This window comes from Triticum aestivum, chromosome 3A, assembly GCF_018294505.1.
Source record: "Triticum aestivum cultivar Chinese Spring chromosome 3A, IWGSC CS RefSeq v2.1, whole genome shotgun sequence".
Classification (NCBI taxonomy): Eukaryota; Viridiplantae; Streptophyta; class Magnoliopsida; order Poales; family Poaceae; genus Triticum; species Triticum aestivum.
This window is the reverse complement of record NC_057800.1, coordinates 67,379,944-67,400,093: the sequence shown is the minus strand read 5'-3', so window position 1 is coordinate 67,400,093 and position 20,150 is coordinate 67,379,944. Positions and strand designations below refer to the sequence as shown.

The window sequence follows — 20,150 nt, the reverse complement described above, 5'->3', positions numbered from 1 at the left end:
CATGTGCATTTCATTTGCATACGTGTTCGTCTCATGCATCCGAGCATTTTCCCCGTTGTCCGTTTTGCAATCTGGCGCTCCTATGGCCTCCGGTGTCCCTTTCTACCTATTTTCGTGTGCGGATGTTAAACGTTCTTGGATTGGACCGATACTTGTCATGCGGCCTTGGTTTACTACCGGTAGACCGCCTATCAAGTTTCGTACCATTTGGACTTCGTTTGATACTCCAACGGTTAACCGAGGGACCAAAAAGGCCTCGTGTGTGTTGCAGCCCAACACCCCTCCAAAGTGGCCTAAAACCCACCTAAACCCTCTCCATCATCTAGAGCGTTCGATCATGATCACGTGGCCGAAAACCGCACCTCATTTGGACTCTCCTAGCTCCCTCTACCTATATATATGTGATCCCCTCCAAAATTCTCGCATAGCTGAAACCCTAAAAATTCCCCTCCCGCCGCCGGACATTTCTTCCTCCCGCACCGGACATGTCCGCCGCCTCAGCCACCTCACTCCGACCAATCCGGAGACGACAACTCAGCGCCGCCGCCTCTCTCCTCCACTCCCAGGCCGCCACCTGTCCCGCGCCTCGTCTCCACTGCGCCGGCCCGCCGGGCCCATCGCGGACCCGCCCGGCCCGGTCGCCGCGCGCCGCCGCCCGCTCTGCCGAGCGCCACCTCCAGCTCTGGCCCCGACCTCGCCATAAACTAGTGCCTCCCTGCGCCCGAGGTTCGCCGCCCCGCCGCCTCTCCGGCATAGCCCCGCCGCCGACCGGAGTTCTTGTCGCCGCCCGACTCCACTGCCACCAGGGATGGATCCGGCAGCCCCTGATTCGTCTGGATCCGGCCGGTCCCCACCCCGCCTCGCCTTGGCTCCGCCACCTCGCCATCGTCGCCGGGCACCGCCGTCCCTGGCTCCCTCGATCCAGGAGGGATCGAGGACGACGACGATGCCGTCTGCATTGACCGCGCATGCGCCTAACGTGGGCCTCCCCGCGGCCCATCTCCGTCCGAGGCCAACACCCTCCAGCGCCGGCCCGCCTCACCGCCGATTCGGCCCAAGCGCCCGTTGACCCTGTTCACCGAGGTCTATTTTTTTCGTCCAAGTCCCAGATCTGCTATATTTTTATGCCTCCTTCATCATGTCATAACTCATAAACCGTTGCTCCGATTCATGCGTGTAGCATATCAAAATGTTCGTCTCGACGAGTACATCATTTCTTCTCATTGCATCATTTTCATTTGAGTTCATCTTGATGCCCGAAATGCTGTTGGAAGAGAGCTATGTGAGGAAAGTTTCAGATCTGTTTCAGCAAATAGCCTTTTTTCATTTTTGCCATGATTAATGTGTGCGTGCTATGAACCTGAGCTCTACATATGTTTTGTAGAATGACATATTATCTTTACAGGGGTGTATGCCATATATTTTTGTGATCTTTGTGGTGGCTAGCACAAGCATGCAAAGTAGCTTACTCAATGATGCTGATTTCAGGGACTTAGAATTTCACTAAGTCTTTGTCCTGTTATTGTTTTTATGCCATATGTTCATGTTGTTTCCTAGTGATCCATACCTCTTTTGGGGATGATCAGTAAGGATGTTTTGTAGATATTGTGGTGCTCTATCCATCCATGTCTTTGTTTGCAATTATGAAGCACCCTAGCTTGAGTCAATCGAGCTCTACTTTTGCTATAAAATATTCCTGGCAGATTGTTAATATGTTTTGCAATTTTGCCAAGCTTGTTGTTGTTGATCCGTGCATGCTATGTTGGTGTTCTTGCCATTTCTAGCTTCTATGACATGTCTTCTTGCCGGTTGTATGCTTAGTTTGTCATGCAATGCCTCGTAGTGAGTGCATCGAGCTCGTGAACATGCCTACTCGTTATCTGTTTTGCATGCTCCAGTTTTTCACTAAGTCTGAATCTGTTTATATTTTTGCTATGTTCACATGCTTGCAATTGTATTTTCTGATCCCTTTTGGCTCATGGTCACTAATGGACTTTTGTTATATGCTTTGAGTAGTTTCATGTCATGCCTTGCTTTCCCATGATATGTTCTTGTAGCATGTAGTTTTCATGCTCTAAAGATGGCTTCCTGATGTTAAATTCCTGATATGCTGTTAAATTTCTCTAAGTCTGAAACCTGTTATCTTTTGCATTTTTGCCATGCTTGTTTGAACCTGCTATTGAGTGAATTAGCCGTAGCTCAGTGTTCACCTTTTGTCAAGCATCTTGAGTGGATCCCTCCCATGTATTTTTTATGCCATGTTTGAGTGCTGTAGCATATTTATCTTGATGCATTTAGTTGGTCACTTGCTGATTATCGCAGACCGGTGTCATATTTGTTTAGCTTGTCATTTCCAAACCGTGCATCCGATTCCGGTGATCTTTATATCGATTTTGACTGAAATCAACTCCTCTTTCTAGTGGCACTCTTGGATTTCCAAGTTGAGGCCAAGTTCATTCATTCCTTTCCAAATCATGCATATGCATCACATACCACATCACGCATATCATGCCATGTTCATGTGTTGGTTGTTTACTTTGTTGTGTGCTTCTTTCCGGTGTTGCTTCTTCGGGTTGGTTCCGATATCATCGCGTTTGTGAGGATCCGTTCGACTACGTCTGTTTGTCTTCTTCATGGACTCGTTCTTCTTCCTTGCGGGATTTCAGGCAAGATGACCGTACCCTCGAAATCACTTCTATCTTTGCTTGCTAGATGCTCACTCTTTTGCTATGCCTATGTTGCGATACCTAGCACTTGCTTATCATGCCTCCCATATTGTTAAGCCAAGCCTTTAACCCACCTTGTCCTAGCAAACCGTTGTTTGGCTATGTTACCGCTTTGCTCAGCCCCTCTTATAGCGTTGTTAGTTGCAGGTGAAGATGAAGTTTGTTCCTTGTTGGAACATGGAGATGTTGTTCCTTGTTGGAACATGTTTATTTGTTGGGATATCACAATATTATCTTGTTTATCTTAATGCACCTATATACTTGGTAAAGGGTGGAAGGCTCGGCCTTATGCCTGGTGTTTTGTTCCACTCTTGCCGCCCTAGTTTCCGTCATATCGGTGTTATGTTCCCGGATTTTGTGTTCCTTATGCGGTTGGGTTATAATGGGAACCCCTTGACGGTTCGCCTTGAATAAAACTCCTCCAGCAATGCCCAACCTTGGTTTTACCATTTGCCACCTAGCCTCTTTTTCCCTTGGGTTTTCGGAGCCCGAGGGTCATCTTTATTTAACCCCCCCCCGGGCCAGTGCTCCTATGAGTGTTGGTCCAAACTAGAGCCCTGTGCAGCGCCCCCTCGGGGAAACTCGAGGTTTGGTTTTAGTTGTATGGATCGCTCATCTGAGTGTGCCCTGAGAACGAGATATGTGCAGCTCCTATCGGGATTTGTCGGCACATTCGGGCGGTGTTGCTGGACTTGTTTTACCATTGTCGAGGATGTCTTGTAACCTGGATGCCGAGTTTGATCGGATTGTCTTGGGAGAAGGAATATCCTTCGTTGACCGTGAGAGCTTGTGATGGGCTAAGTTGGGACTCCCCTACAGGGATTTGAACTTTCGAAAGCCGTGCACGCGGTTATGGGCAGATGGGAATTTGTTAATGTCCGGTTGTAGAAAACCCGAAACTTAACTTAATTAAAATACATCAACCGCGTGTGTTGCCGTGATGGTCTCTTTCCGGCGTTGTCCGGGAAGTGAACATGGTGTTGGAGTAATGCTTGACGTAGGTTTTTCTAGGATCACTTCTTGATCATAGTTTCTCGATCGTGCTTTTGCCTTCTCTTCTCGCTCTCATTTGCGTATGTTAGCCACCATATATGTTAGTCGCTTGCTGCAGCTCCACATCATACCTTTACCTTACCCATAAGCTTAAATAGTCTTGATCGCGAGGGTGTGAGATTGCTGAGTCCCCGTGACTCACAGATTACTTCCAAAACTAGCTTGTAGGTGCCGATGATATCGTGCAGGTGACGCAACTGAGCTCAAGGAGGAGCTCGATGAAATTCGTGTTTGTTATGTTGTTTCGTTTCCAGTTGATCAGTAGTGGAGCCCAGTTGGGACGATCGAGGATCTGTGTAGCATTTGGGGTAGTCTTCTTTTATTTTGGTTCCGTAGCCGGACCTTGTGTGTATCTGGATGATGTAATGTTTTATTCATGTATTGTGTGAAGTGACTATTGTAAGCCAACTATGTACCTCCTTTCTTATTCATTACATGGGTTGTTGTGAAGATTACCTCACTTGCGACATTGCTTTCAATGCGGTTATGCCTCTAAGTCATGCTTCGACACGTGGGAGATATAGCCGCATCGAGGGCGTTACACAAACCCTAGGCGCAGATGGGCCTAAGGCCCACCCTAGGGCGCGCCAACCCTCTCCCCCTCTTGGCCGCCGCCTCCATCCCATCTAGGGTTGCCGCCCCCCTAGGGGTGGGAACCCTAGAGGGGGCGCACCCTCCTCCCCTCCTCCTATAAATAGTGGGGGTTTTGGGGCTGTGGTGTCTACTACACAACCTTCTTCTTGTAGACGTTGTTGGGCCTCCAAGTGCAGAGGTTTGTAGGACAGTAGCAAATTTCCCTCAAGTGGATGACCTAAGGTTTATCAATCCGTAGGAGGCGTAGGATGAAGATGGTCTCTCTCAAGCAACCCTGCAACCAAATAACAAAGAGTCTCTTGTGTCCCCAACACACCCAATACAATGGTAAATTGTATAGGCGCACTAGTTCGGCGAAGAGATGGTGATACAAGTGGTATATGGATGGTAGATAAAGGTATTTGTAATCTGAAATTATAAAAACAACAAGGTAACTAATGGTAAAATTGAGCATAAACGGTATTGCAATGATAGGAAACAAGGCCTAGGGTTCATACTTTTGCTAGTGTAAGTTCCCTCAACAATACTAACATAATTGGATCACATAACTATCCCTCAACATGCAACAAAGAGTCACTCCAAAGTCACTAATAGCGGAGAATGAACGAAGAGATCATGGTAGGGTACGAAACCACCTCAAAGTTATTCTTTCCAATCAATCCGTTGGGCTATTCCTATAGGTGTCACAAACAGACCTAGAGTTCGTACTAGAATAACACCTTAAGACACAAATCAACCAAAACCCTAATGTCACCTAGATACTCCAATGCCACCTCAAGTATTCGTGGGTATTATTATACGATATGCGTCACACAATCTCAGATTCATCTATTCAACCAACACAAAGGACCTAAAAGAGTGCCCAAAGTTTCTACCGGAGAATCACAACGAAAACGTGTGCCAACCCCTATGCATAGGTTCATGGGCGGAACCTGCAAGTTGATCACCAAAACATACATCAAGTGGATCAATAGAATACCCCATTGTCACCACGGGTATCCCATGCAAGACATACATCAAGTGTTCTCAAATCTTTAAAGACTCAATCCAAAAAGATAACTCCAAAGGGGAAACTCAATTCATTACAAGAGAGAAGAGGGGGAGGAGAAACATAGGATCCAACTATCACTATTTGGGAAAAGGCTAGCAACAGCGCGGGTTTTGTGCTCACTAGTAGCGCGGGTAGGCGTGCTACTAATAAGGCGCTACAGCTATTGCTTAGCAGTAACGCGTGCCCGCACGCGCTACTGCTAGGGCAAATAGCTACAGCGTTTGTTCACTCCCGCGCTACTGCTAATGTAACTACTGGCATCGTGTTTTCTCGCCATCGCTACTAGTATTCTTTTTTAGTGTATTTATACGCCATAGGACAAATATCGGTACAATACCAGTTATGAGGTTTACATCATTATGTCCATAACAGTGTGTCAAATGAAGGTGGATTAGGTTCAAGTGGAGGCAATATGTGGTGCATGTCAAAAGTATACTACTAATCCAAACTTGATATAGTTTGGACTAGTAGTACTTTCGATGTGCACCACATGTTGCCTCCACTTGAATCTAATCCGCCAGCACAAGCTATTTAATCATCATCATAGTCATTACCACCAACAGTATTTATTTAATCACCACTAACACTAGCTAATAATCATCAGCATAGTCATTATCACCAACACTAGCTATTTTATCATCATAGTAATAGTGTAGCACATCATCATCCTCAAACTCATTTCTAGCTAGCTAATCACTCCTGTTGCTCTCTCTTAGGTAAAATAACATAAAACATGTGTAGATATCCTCCTTGATCAAGTTGGAGCATGCAGATGAACCTGTCTCCTAATCGTGGGTAGCGCATCTGTTTGCTGCCCCCTAGTACTTCTCTGCGCTCCTCCATCACACATTTGGTCCAGTCTTGCACTATTAAGCATCCGTCGCTAATCTTGAATGCACTAAAGTAATCTGTAGGATATCTTGGCTGTAAGCTAATAATACTCATGGTACCTTTAGTCTCGATCCCATAAGGCACAACATTCATCGGGAGTCCCTGTTGAAGAACATTGTATGGTAACATACTTAGCAATGAAGTTTAGCTTCAAAAATAATGTATGGAAAAGATGCACTGAGGAAAAATAGTAAAAATCTTACCATCCTTCCTAAATAGATGTGACCGTAGTTCATTACGAACACTATTGGTCGCACGTTTTCAGTAGTAACATTTCTAAATGCAGGAAGAAAATTTGTCTTGACAGTATCAAGATCCTCAAGCCATGAAACATAATGACTTAGCTCCTCGCAGTTGAGTTCAGCCTCGGGACAGTAGTAGGTCCTGTCTACCAAGCCCTGGACATGTTTGCTTGCACCGAAATAAGATGAAAATACAAATTAGTTGTTAACTATTTTTGAATAAACAATATCAAAGACATAAATATGGTTGAGAAACTTGCATAATGGTATAACTGGAGGCGTCTGCACATAGACCCAGATGTCGGTATTACCTTCAATATCATCTTTCGGACGAATATCAAAGGTGATAACCATATCAGGCTCAAATGCATAAGTCTTGCATAGTGCTCGCCATATTTTGCATCCAAAATAGGTGTAGTCGTCTGAATTGTATAATTTTGCATGGAAAATATAACCATGCTCGGTCTTCAAGTAAACTTTCTTTACCTCCATAGTATGACTGAAACCTATCTTATCCAATACAAAAACTCTTGCATGGCAGGGGATACGCTAGTACAATAGTAAAAAAATATAAGTTGAAGCAAATGAAGCAGATGTCATGCTTAATTACAAAAAAAGACTTGTCGTTGTGACTTACTATATCCACTTCGAAGTTCTCGTCCAGCTTGATCCTGAAGCGCCTATCATCATCTAGGAAGATTCCGTCGCACAGGCCGCGCTCGTATTTGCAGTATTTGCAAATACTGAAATCCTTTTCGTCATCAGACATTTCCTATGTTCATAGTTAAAACATTAATTGAAAATCGATCGAAGACAACTACCAGGATACTCAACACACAAATCCGGGGCACTCGATATTTCCTACATATTCTGGCACAAGTCATGCCAAAATTCACGGAAAAATCCGGCATGACCTTTGCTAAAATAGGACATATCGAGCGCCTGAAATTTGTCGGAACGGAAATGAATCAACACTCCAGCAAAACATAGGCCACTCGGAGGTGTAACCTGCAAACATGACCGGCCACTTGGATATTGAGCAACACAAGATATACATTTCAAAATATCTTATAGGACTCAAATTAGCATGCATTCAATAAGCAAAAGTAAATCATCTCATGCGTCCGTACATCGTCGAATATTATCACTAATACATCCCAAATAGTGTCATACATATAACATCACTAATACAACTAAAACCCTAGCACACGACGCGTATCGGCGCGGGCGGTGGACACCCACAGAGAAGGAACCATCACGGGATCATAGCTCCAGTGAGATCCCTGGAGAACCTGTGCTCCAACGCAAACAAGTAGCGACGGACGTGCGCGTCCTCCTCACTGACACGGTGACGCACCACCTCCGCGGAGTCCTCGAGCCTCTGGACCGTCACTGGCCCACGCGACCTCCACCAAAGAAGGTTCGGGTTAACGACAGGCTGGCTCCTCACCAACCTGTGCCCCCCGGTAGGTAGCGCCTCCCAGTACCACCCCGGCGGAGCCCAGTCCCGGACATGGCCCATATGGTCAAGCAGGTGTCGTCCTCCGCCGACTCGACGACGAGGATGCCGGATAGGCATCGTCCACGTCGATGCGAGAAAAATTGCTTTAACTAAAAAATGGCAACAAGTTATTACTAATGAGTTCTATTAATTCAATTAGTTCTTACTAAAAATAAACTTACTATAAATAAAAATAAACTAATACCTAATTAGTACCTAGTTCTTACTAACTAATTAGTACCTAGGAACTACTGCCCTAATTACCATATAAGTAATTAACTAACTAGCACTAAAAATAGCCTAGGGTTCATACTAACTAGCACTAAATAGCTAGGGTTCATACTAAGCAGAGAAGAGGGATTGGAAGGGGAGAGTGCTTATAGAGGGCGGGGAGAGAGATGGGGTCGGGGGAGACGGCGGCACCGAGGCGCGGTGAGGCCGGGTCAGGGGAGATGGCGGCGAGGCGGGGTCGGGGGAGACGGCGGCGAGGCGGAGGCGAGGCGGGGTCGGGGGAGACAGCGGCGAGGCGGGGTCCGGGGAGACGGCGGCGAGGCGGAGGCCGCGAGGAATAGTAGAGGAGAATTGGGGGAGGAAGCAGAGGAGAGGGAATCAGGCCACACGGGGGGTAGGTGAAAATAGCTTTAACAGTAGCGTTGGGAGGCAAAACGCACTGCTGCTAAAATCCGTAGTAGTAGCGCTGTTCGTAGAAGGGCGCTACTACTATACCTAGCACGTCGGGAACGGTGTGGCAATTATAGTAGTAGCGCGTTCTGTTCCTGCCGCGCTACTGCTAAGCGGGTAACAGTAGCGCCGTTCTAGAAGACGCGCTACTGCTAAGTAGCAGTAGCGCCTCATTTTAACAAGCGCTACTGGTAACATTCTGTGTATAAGGTTTTCCCTAGTAGTGTATAATAGGAAAGCTCACGGTACATCAAGATCGTATCGTCTCAAGAACACGAGAGAGAGAGAGAGAGAGAGAGAGAGAGAGATCAAACACATAGCTACTAATACATACCCTCAGCCCCTAGGGAGAACTTCTCCCTCCTCGTCATGGAGAGCACTGGGATGATGAAGATGGCCACCGGAGAAGGATTGCCCCCTCCGGCAGGGTGCCGGAACGGGTCTAGATTGGTTTTTGGTGGCTACGGAGGCTTCTGGCGGAGGAACTCCCGATCTATTGTGCGTTCTGGAAGTTTTAGGGTATACGGAGTTATATAGGCAGAAGAAGCACGTCAGGGGAGCCACGGGGGCCCCATGAGGCAGGGGGTGCGCCCTAGGGGGTGGGCGCGCCCCAACCCTCATGGGCAGCTCCCGTATCTTCTGGCGTGGGGTCCAAGTCCATCAGGTGTGTTTCCTTCCAAAAATAACTTCTCCAGTTGATTTCGTTCCGTTTCGACTCCGTCTGATATTCCTTTTCTTTAAAACACTGAAATAGGCATAAAACATCAAATCTGGGTTGGGCCTCCGGTTAATAGGTTAGTCCCAAAAATAATATAAAAGTGGATAATAAAGTCCAATATTGCCCAAAATAGTAGATAATATAGCATGGAGCAATCAAAAATTATAGATACGTTGGAGACGTATCAGGCTACCCAACACATGAGTCTCTCTCCCTCTTGGCGCAGCCCTACCCCTCTCCCTCCTCATCTCTTGCAGTGCTTGGCGAAGCCCTGCTGGCGTGCCATGCTCCTCCACCATCACCACACCATCGTGCTGCTGCTGGACGGAGTCTTCCCCAACCTCTCCCTCTCTCCTTGCTGGATCAAGGCGCGAGAGACGTCACCGGGTTGTACGTGTGTTGAACGCGGAGGCGCCGTTGTTCGGCGCTTAGATCGGAATCGACCGCGATCTGAATCATTGCGTGTATGACTCCGCCAACCGTGTTCTTGTAATGCTTCCGCTTAGCGATCTTCAAGGGTATGAAGATGCACTCCCTCTCTCTCGTTGCTAGTATCTCCTAGATTGATCTTGGTGACATGTAGGAATTTTTTTAATTATTGCTACGTTCCCCAACAGGCGCTGCATGCATCGCTGGCCTGGGCGCGTGTCGAAGCGAGGCGGAGCGGCGACGGACGGGACGGGCCTCGTTCCCGTCCCCGATAAAGCTAATGGACACCTACGTAGCACATTTAATGCACTTTGTCTCGTAATGCCGTGCAATAAGCTCGCGCACTGTAGGCCTTTCCACCTCCTGTGTGCCACTGTGGAACCCCTTTTTCCAATAAAAGGAGGCCCAAGGTGACCAGGGGAGGGATTCGGCTTTTTGGAACGGCACAGCCACTGTAGCTACTTCAAAAGGCTAAAGAACACTCAATACATCCACCAAAGCAGTACTAGGGTCTTACGCATCCGCGCGACCCAAACCTGGGTAAACGATCCATGTGCTAGCTCCTAAACCTGCTCTTCTCACGACCCCACGCCCGCCGATCGTAGAAGGGATCCGAGTGATCCCATAGGTGTCGTTCCCACCGACAAGCGGTGTGGAGGCATAATGCTCCCCAAGTGCCACAATGGCTCACCGTATTCTCCTCATGCCCTCGCATAATGCAAGGTGTCGTGATTCCACTAAAGGAACCTTGAAAGCGGTCACCGAACCAGTACAATTGGAGACCCTTGAGGGCGGTCACCAAACCCGTTCAAATTGCTCGAGCAATCTCCACATCTTAATGGAAGTATCCCAAAACTTGCCCGAAATGCCAAAATGATTGAGCTTCATGACAACACCAATCATTTAGGGTGTTCAAGCAACCAAGAGGAACAAGCCCTAGGGTACCAAGCACCCATGAGTAATAATAAGTTACTCAACTTTCACTTCCACGAATCCTCATGGAGAACTCAAACCGATGCGACTAATGCAATGTTAAGAGCACACAGAGTGCTCAAGTCCTTCTTTCCCAAATCCCTCAAAGCAACTAATGTTATGGAGGAATATGGGGGGAAGAACAAGGAGGAGAACACCAAAGGACTCCCAAGATCTAGATCCACAAGGTTTCCCTCGCGAAGAGGAGAGATGGATTGGTGGAATAGTAGATTTAGATCACCTCACTTTCCCCCCTCAAATAGATGCAAGAATCATGGGAGGAATAGAGAGAAAGCAAGTATTAAGAGGACAAAAATGGTGGGGGCAAAACTTTAGGCCACCGAGCAGTGACTTTCCTGACAGGCTCCACCTTGGGCCACTTCGTGAACTTATCAATGGCTACGTAACTCAAAGCCCTCGGTTGCACGGGGAAATGACCCGAGGATGTCCAACTCTTAGATTGCAAACGACCATGAGAGAGGGATGGTCTGTAGTGTCTGCGCTGGTTGATGGATCTCTTTGAAGTGAAACTCGCAAATATCACATGTATGCACCAACTCCTCTGCATCACTCAAGGCTGTAGGCCAATAGAATCCTTGTCGAAATACTTTGCCTATGAGTTCTCGCGACCCAATATGGGTCCCACATATCCCCTCGTGAATATCTGCCAACAAACCTTGCCCTTGTTCCATAGGGTTAAATTGTAGTTTCATCCCATTGGGCACATCCGATAAAGATCCCCATCCATGAACATGTCACAACCCAAAATTCTCCTGAATTTTGGATGTGAACTTAGAAGCATATGCATTCATGGTTTACCTTGTATATTTGGTTTTTGAAACAAATATGACCAACACTTGAATTCAAATCCTTTCTTGAGTTTATTTGGAGGCCATGGAAGTTTCACAAAATGATTTTCAGAAAGTTGCATAAGGGCAGGAAAGTAATTTCCTAAGATTAACTTCCTATTTTGTTTGAGTGAACCAGGGTTTGAAAATAGTTTAATTTGGGCAATCAAACTTTGAATAAAACTCCGGATAAAATAAATAAATCATAAATAGAAAAATAAAAGAAATAACTTTGCAAATAGGTCTAATAGTTAGTGAAAAAAGTAGTTTTTTCAAAATCCTTTGAGGAAAAGTCCAAGCAACCAGGAATATTCCCAATGGATTTTAGGGGAAATTTCCTTTTTGGGGAAAATTCAAATTCAATTTCAAAATTCAAAACTAAGAGAAGAACAGAAAAACAGAAAAAGAAAAAAGGGCGAGGCCAGCCGAGACCTAGCTAGCCAGCCGTCCTAGCCGCTCGCGCATGCGCCCTCTCTCTCCTTTCTCTTTGTGAGGCGGGGCCCACATGTCAGCTCCACCCTCAACCGCCGTCCACCCCACGCGTGCATGACCCCACCGCCCACATGCCCATGAATCCACCTCTGCGCGCTCCGGCCACTCCCCAACCCTCGTGACCATGTCCATTAAATACCCCCGGACCCCCTCTCCATTTCCCATTATCCAATCGAGGCCGAGTGCCGCCAAGCTGCCGGCAACACACTACGCTATCCGCCACTAACCCAGGCGTCACCGGCTTGATTCCGACGAGGCCAGAGCCCCTTGAGACCACCCGCCACCATCACGAGGTCCGCCTCTCCACAACGATCCTCCTGGACATCCTCGTCGTGCCCATAGCCCTCTGGAATGCTAAGAACATCGGAGCCCGAAGCTCAGCGCGCCGCCACTGTGATTCCGGTGAGCTCCATTGTCCATTTGGTCTCGTACCTTGTCCATTGCTCTTGTTTGGGTCGTGTGCATCTCACTAACCCACATGCGCGTCCAAAAGCGCTTGGTTTCAAGCATAGCAACCGCACCCGAGGATCTTGCCGTCTTCGTCGAGCTCGATGTCGTCGCCTCCGTCGTTCCCGAGCTCGGCTAAGACCACCATAAGACCCAAGATGTCGAGACGAGACAACACCCCCCCCCCACACACACATATTAGAGCATTTCTAAATATAAAGAAAATTAAGAAAAAATAACATAAAAAGGCTCACAGTGCAAAAAAAAGAAATTGCTAGTAGTGGGTCGGCCAACTAGGGAGCTCCTATCTGCCGCTTATTGCGGCGGATTGTCGGGCAAACGCACAGGCGGCCCCGACTAGGCCGACCCACTAGCAAACGAGCGGATGTGCCAGCGATCAACCATAGCGACTATAAATTCGGAAAAAAACGACAACTACCGAGGTTTGAACACGAGACCTCCAGCAAAGAATCTTTTTGTGATAGCCACCGTAGATAATGAGAGCTAATGATCACAATGTTGTGCAAGACTATAAGAACCAATACAAACGCAAATCCAGGCATTTTCTTTTCCTTTTCTTTTCTTGTTTTGAAAGTTTAGATCGAAATTCCAAAAAATGTTCTCAAACCTGAAATTTGTTGAAAATTTTGGTAAAAGTTCATGTTTTCTTTTTTTTTTGCAAATTTCAAAACATGGTCATGTTTTTAGAACTTGTTCATATTTTACAAGAAATGTTCAAAAACTTCATAAATTCTTCGCTTTTTTGGAAAAATGTTCATGATTTCAAAAAATGCTCATGTTTATAAATAATCATATTTTTTGTCAAATGAATGTTTAATGAAACGTGAACACTTTTCACTCAAAACATTTTATAAAAACGTGAATATTTTTTTTAAATTACCATTTATTAATAAATGGACATTTTTTGAAACTCTTAATAAAATTAGAAAACACGAGAAATTTTTGAAAACAGGAACATTTTTTGAAACTCCAAAACAAATTTGAATACGAGAACATTTTTTAGAATGTGCGAACAATAGTAGAAAAAGGGAACAAATTTTGGAAACATGAATGTTTTTTGAAGAATGTGAACATTTTTTGAAACTACAAACAAAATTGAAAAGCTGAACAAATTTTGGGAACACGAATATTTTTTAAAACTCCTAAATAAATTACAAAACAAGACATTTTTTGGAAAACTGCGAACAATTTTTAATACACAAACATTGTTTTGTGAAGAAATCAAAATTTAAAAATAAAAACTTTAAACGGAAAAGGAAAGAAAAAAAGAAACTGAAGAAAGGAGATAAAGACCAGGAAAAATAAAAAAATAAAAGAAATAGAAACAGAAACAGAAAAAAATCCCGGATCTGGAACCTCCTAGAAGATTCCCAAAACCGAAAAAAGGATTGATGAAGCGCTTAACAGGCACGGAACAAAAATACTGCCTAATCTCTGGCCCAACGCAGCTAAAAAATGCACAAAGTAAAGACCAAACAGGGCCAGCCCAAAAAGCAACAAGAGGCGAGTGAGACCTAGACTGACCCGAAAGAAAAAACGTCTCGCTTGGCTGCGGCGATGGCGGCGCTCCGCTGCGCGGCGAGGAGGATCGTCGGCGACCAGCCACCGCAGCTGGTATGCAGGGCGTCTGTGGTGGAGGGGCGACGGCGTATGTCACCGGCGGTCATCGACCGCGGTTCGTCCGCCCGTCCTCGCTGCTTCTCCTCGCAGGTGCGGGCCATTTTCCACTCTAATTTTGTCGGAAATCCGACTGTTGCTGCTAAGATCTAGCTATTCTGCTAGTCAGTTCTTCCCTAGATTGGCTGGTTTAGAGAAAACCTGTCATGCCCTGGGGTGGATCAGAGGACGAGTGTGATTGTACGAACTAGGGTTTGAGGCTGAATTGGGGATCGAATTTGGCCAAGCCAAGAGGAATTGTATATATTACAGAGTATAGTTGCTGTAAAGTGTATGAGTAAAGTGATTTAGTAGATCACATAGCAAATGACATGCCCACGCAGGAGCTGGACCTGGCTGTTATATAGCCCGACACAGAGGTTGAACGGAACAGTACGTGAAATGCTACAGCAATGCTATTAATACGGCGAGTGACGCGAGCTGTTAGATCAGATCTTGCCGATGCCTCCTGGCCGTCCATTAACTGAATGGAGCGTTGCACCTTCAGATACCTGACGCTACCTCCCTCTCGAAACACTCCTTGTCCTCAAGGTGGGCCGTGCTCGCGCCAGCTTTCCACCGTGTGCTTGAAGAATACCGGGAACGTGTGCTTGATGAAGTCCACATCCTCCCATGAAGCATCATCCGGTGGCAAAATTTTCCCATTGTACTAACCATTGTACCACAGGTAAATTGTTCCTTGGTACTTGACGAACTTCCAATGCCAAAACAGGCTCAGTCCTGACTTGGCCATTAGGGCCAATTAGAGGAAGATTAGCACAAGGAATCGCTGTCGGACCAATATGCTTTTTGAGCTGACTTATATGGAAAACTGGGTGTATTTGAGTACCCTCTGGTAACAGCAACTTATAGGCCACATTTTCTACTCTGCTCGGCACCCTAAAAGGTCCATAACACTTGTTTTGGAGCTTGATGTGGTGCCTGATCCCGAAAGCATTCAATCTTTATGGCTGCAGCTTCAGCATATCTCCTGGGGCTAGCACTCTTTTTGTCCTCTTTTTATCTGCATACTTAATCATCCTAGCTTGGGCTGCTTGTAAGTTGTGTTTTAACTGTCCCATAAGTGCTTGTCTGTCCACTGTAGGGCCATTAACTCCAATTTCCATTGACCCAGGTAAGGAAAACTCACTGATATTTAGAGGATCATATAACCATATAAAGCTTGGAAAGGTGTTTTCTGCAAAGAGGAGTGAAATGAAGTATTATACCAGTATTCTGCCATTGCCAGATGATACACCCACTTCTTTGGTTCTGCAGAGACCACGCACCTTAAATAATTCCAATACACTGATTGACCCTTTCGGTCTATCCATAAGATTGGGGATGATATGCAGAACTGTATCTTAAATCAATGTGCATTGCAGCAAAGATGTCCTTCCAAAGCTTGCTAGTGAAGATTTTGTCTCTGTCTGACACAATAGCTATGGGAGGTCCATGCAATTTAATTACATTGTCAATAAATGTAATAGCTACTGACTAGACAGTATATGGATGAGACATTGCAATGAAATGGGAAAATTTTGTCAGTCTATCCACTATTACAAAAATAATCTCCTTGCCATTGGATTTAGGCAGTCCCTCAATAAAATCCATACTTAAGTGTGTCCATGCCACATCTGGAATATGTATGGATCCAGCAATCCTGGATAATGGCAGTGCTCACCCTTGTTCTTCCGGCACACAGGGCATTCTGCCACAAAGATTTCTAGGTCTTTCTTTATTCCAGGCCAGTAAAATATCTTCTTCACTCTCCGATAAGATGCTTTCATTCCACTATGCACCCCAAAGCAGAAGAGTGTAAAGCAGTTAACATTCTCTTTTGAAGAGCTAGATCATTGCCCACATAAATCCTGCCTTTGTGTCGTATAATGCCCCCTTGCACAGAATTGTGATTAGACTCATGACTGGGCAGAACCAGTAATTCTTCCAATATCTTCTTGCAAGCAGTGTCTTGTAAATAGGACTGCTCTATATCTTCTGTCCACTTAGGGGTCACTAGAGAAATAGCCATGAGAGTGAATTTCCTTGACAATGCATCTGCAGCTACATTTTCTTTGCCCTTCTTGTATTGTATCTGAAAATCAAATTCCAACAACTTAATCATAAGTTTCTGCTGTATTTTCCCAGTAACTTTTTGGTCTGTCATGAACTTTAGACTTTGATGATCTGTTCTGATAATCAGTTAATGCCCACTAAGTAATGTCTCCACTTTTTCAAAGCTGCAATGATAGCCAGTGCCCAGTGCTTCCTTTTCATAAGTAGACAACAACCAGTTTGTGGGACAGAACACTGCGCTATAGTAAGCAATAGGTTTCCCTTGCTGCATGAGAACAACCCCAATACCCTGACCAGATGCATCAGTTTCTAAGACAGAAGGCAGAGTGAAATTTGGCAGGGCCAAAACAGGAGCAGAAGTCATTGCTTTTTTTAATTGCTGAAATGCCAAATCCTGAGCTGTAGACCACTGGAAACAGCAACGGCTCTATAGAACAGTGTGTTGTCAAAGCAAATTTGAGGTTCATGAATGTAGAATTACTTCCTGAATCAACTAAAGCCACTGCTTGTTTGTCCCCAATAGTAACCAATACAGATAAAGTACTGACCCTACTAGTGCTCATAGCTTGCAAAGAGATCTGCATGCAGTTTTCATCTGCAGGTTGCTGATCTGACTGGTCTGTTTTAGTTACCTCCTCTTGTTCAGTAGATGAGTCATTTGGTTCTTCCCCAGTGAGCAGATTAATTACTGGAGCCTGCTTGCACTTATGGCCATGAAACCATACATCTCCACACCTCCAACATTTACCCGATTCTCTTGCTCTTTGTATAACATGAGGATCCTTGTTATCTGTGCTCTTTTCTGCAGTTGTTCCTTGTTCTTTGTAATGCTGAAATGTATACTTGCTTTTATCAGTTGTGAGAGGAGGATAGGGTTTTCTTGCAGTAGTTGCTTGCTCAATGTCCATAGCCAACCAATAAGCATATGTGAGTGTTTCTGGTCTGAGTGGCCGAAGTTGGAACTTAATAGTGGCCCTCATCCCATTGACATAGCACTTAACAAACCACATTTTAGTAAAATTTGGATTATCTTCCTGAACTTCAGCCATTAGTTCCTCAAACTGATCAGTATATTCAGCAATGGACAAATTATTTTGCTTGAAAGCATTAAATCTGTCAACCAAATCATAAGTGCTGGAAGCAGAAAATCTGTGCAAAATTTCCTCACAGAATTGTGTCCAAGCGTACTGTTTCTTGAGAATTCCTGCCCTTCTGAGCCATACATCTGCCCTGCCCACAAAATACATCTGTGCTAGTGAAACCTTGTATTCTGGTGGTGCCCCTGCCATTTGAAAATACTTCTCAGCTTGACGTATCCAGCCCCCAGGGTTTGCTCCATCAAACCCGGGAAATTCCATCTTAGGGCCCTTGGTCATTGACTTAAGGAATTGAGCTCTCCTGTCCTTCTCATAAGCTTCGGGATAATCTTCCCGCTGCAGCTTATTGCCCTGTTGTTGTATCTGGTAGAAAGCTGGTGTACGAGTTGTCCTAGTAGGAGCAGCTGGAGATCCTTGCACTCATATAACCTTAGGAATTGCTGCATTTCCATATCCTGGTGGAGCAGCTCTGCGTGCAGTGTTGATTGGTGGAAGTTCATTACCTGTCAACAACTCACACTGCCTAGTTTTCTCTTGTTCAACCAGCAACCTTCTCTTCAACTCCTCGGTCAATTGTCTATGATGATCATGCTGACCTTCCTTAGAGATTTCCTGCACAATAGGAGATTTGACAGGTGGTGGTTCCTGTTCCAAATGACTTGGAGGAGGACCAGAGGAAGAGGCTGGTGCATTTGCACTGAGATTTTTCGGAGCATCAGAAATAGCTTGTAGTTGACCACTTAAAGCTGACACCGCTGACTGCACTCCGGAAATAACTGATGCCATGGTGTCATGCTTATAATTTGTAGCCTGAATTTCTTTTCTCATTAGATCTACTTCCTCCAGTAATCCAGTAGTTTCCTCACGGGTATCCAACATTTCCTCCTTGAGGTGAAGAAGTTCGGCCGGATCAACCTCCTCCACGGCCTGCTTCGAACGCCCCATGATGTTAATTGTAATTGGTTTAACTACTGCCAGTCCAAAAATTTAAGCGAACGATGCTCATTTAATTTTTATGCTCATATTGTTTCAGGGTGGCGATGATGATCCGCTTACATCTGAAGAGAAGATGAGACTATTTAAAAGGGGCGCTCACTTGATCTTCAGGATGACAAAAGCCATCTCCACCGTTGTGGTCTGCGGAATAGTCATCAAGTGGTCAGTAACAGAGGTGTTCCGTCCTTACCCGACAAGCGATTGTGCACGTGCTGTCCGGAAATGCCGTGAGATGGTGAGTAGTTTTTTATTGTGGCTGTACTATTTAAGTAGCTAGTGCACATGTTGTTTGTAATCACTTCTTATGAATGTTTATCTGTGTCTACCTTTGTGTTCAGCTACAGGGTCTACGGGGCAACCCTCCAACATTGGAGGTTGGTCCTGTGCTGGGTGATGAGATGCTGGCGGCGGAGGTGGCAGCGTTCAAGTCCATGGTGAAGGATATGAAGCGAGAAGCAGCGGAGAGACTGGAGGACTGACTGAGTCAAGCTGGGAAGATCTGCACCTGGTTCTCAAGCTATCATGACCATTGCGTCTGGTGTATGGGTTCCTATGGTCTACGTGAAACTCTTTTCAAGGTTGATCAGGGACTTGTGTGCTCCTCAGCGTGCAACACCGAAACAATGAAAACTGAAAGTCTTTTGTGTTGTTATCTTCTCCAACCATCTGAGAAGGGACCAATGCATGTCTAAGAAGGGTATAAGCCAACATCCCCTGGATTATCATAGTATAAGTGAAGGGAGTGTGCTTTGTTATTACCGGGCTCTGATGGTATCAACATATTTTGTGATGTCGAGGCTTTGCTGGATGTGAGGAGGTATTGCCGCTCCTGGATGTGTGTGGATCTTGCAAGTTTGCAACTATATACTGTTACCAAGGACATGAAGAATTCAGTCGAAACCTGTTTATGAAATGTATGGTTACTGGAGCGCTCCATGTTTCTCTAGTTGCATGTTGTGGTTGCTGCTGAAGAACCTTGTACTGTAGTTGCATGTTGTGGTTTCTCTAGTTGCATGTTTGTGAGTTAGTTCATGACTACTGTGAATGTTTTTGTTCTCAATTGTAAATGCAAAGGTCGTGTTGACAAGAGGATGTATCATGAACTACCGACACCAACATTCAGATAATACATACAGTAGATAGATAGATAGATAGGAGCTTCTGCAGAGTTCGGATACTGAACAATGTTGCTTGCTAAACTCGGGCATGTTGAGAACTAGATTAGAGATCAGATGGGGCACAAATGGCTAGTGATGACGACGTCAGGAACTGAAAAATTATAGTATTGTGAACTAAGAATGGCTAGTAATAAAGCTTTGCGACTCCACTAATCTCGGGGTGGAAATTCTTTTTCTTCTCTAGGCCGGATCTCTTTAATCTCTTGATTGCTACAATATGGGCCAGTTCTTTTCGGCAATTCTCTCAGGATTAACCCCCTCTCTAGCTTCTCCCAGAATTGTCACTTCATTTTTGTTTACAATTCCTAGCTCATTCTGGGAAAAGCTGATGAGGGGTTAATTCTGAGAGAATTGCCAAAAGAACTGACCCTATATACCCCATCTGGCAGGATTCCACTGTGGCTACCACTACCACCTGCCCAAGTATCTATCCGAAGCTTCATGAGATCTTTTTCTTTTCTTGCTTGGTCTGTAAACGAGT

At 45.3% G+C, this 20,150-nt stretch overlaps 1 protein-coding gene across 1 annotated transcript; it reads left to right on the top strand.

The window, feature by feature from the left end:
* Positions 1 to 14,305: 14,305 nt before the first annotated feature.
* Positions 14,306 to 19,578, top strand: LOC123057954 (uncharacterized). The gene is made up of 3 exons (XM_044480813.1): positions 14,306 to 14,376; positions 18,529 to 18,726; positions 18,830 to 19,578. The coding sequence occupies exons 1-3, from the start codon at positions 14,317 to 14,319 to the stop codon at positions 18,968 to 18,970; spliced, it is 399 nt and encodes a 132-aa protein (XP_044336748.1). The 5' UTR covers positions 14,306 to 14,316; the 3' UTR covers positions 18,971 to 19,578.
* The last annotated feature ends 572 nt before the right edge of the window (positions 19,579 to 20,150 follow it).

What these genes read in the sequence shown, in the direction of transcription:
- LOC123057954 (XM_044480813.1), top strand. Translation starts at nt 14,317, where the DNA reads ATGTCACCGGCGGTCATCGACCGCGGTTCGTCCGCCCGTCCTCGCTGC. An exon ending in CTCGCTGCTTCTCCTCGCAG is followed by an intron (nt 14,377 to 18,528) that starts GTGCGGGCCATT and finishes ATATTGTTTCAG; the next exon opens with GGTGGCGATGATGATCCGCT. An exon ending in TCCGGAAATGCCGTGAGATG is followed by an intron (nt 18,727 to 18,829) that starts GTGAGTAGTTTT and finishes CTTTGTGTTCAG; the next exon opens with CTACAGGGTCTACGGGGCAA.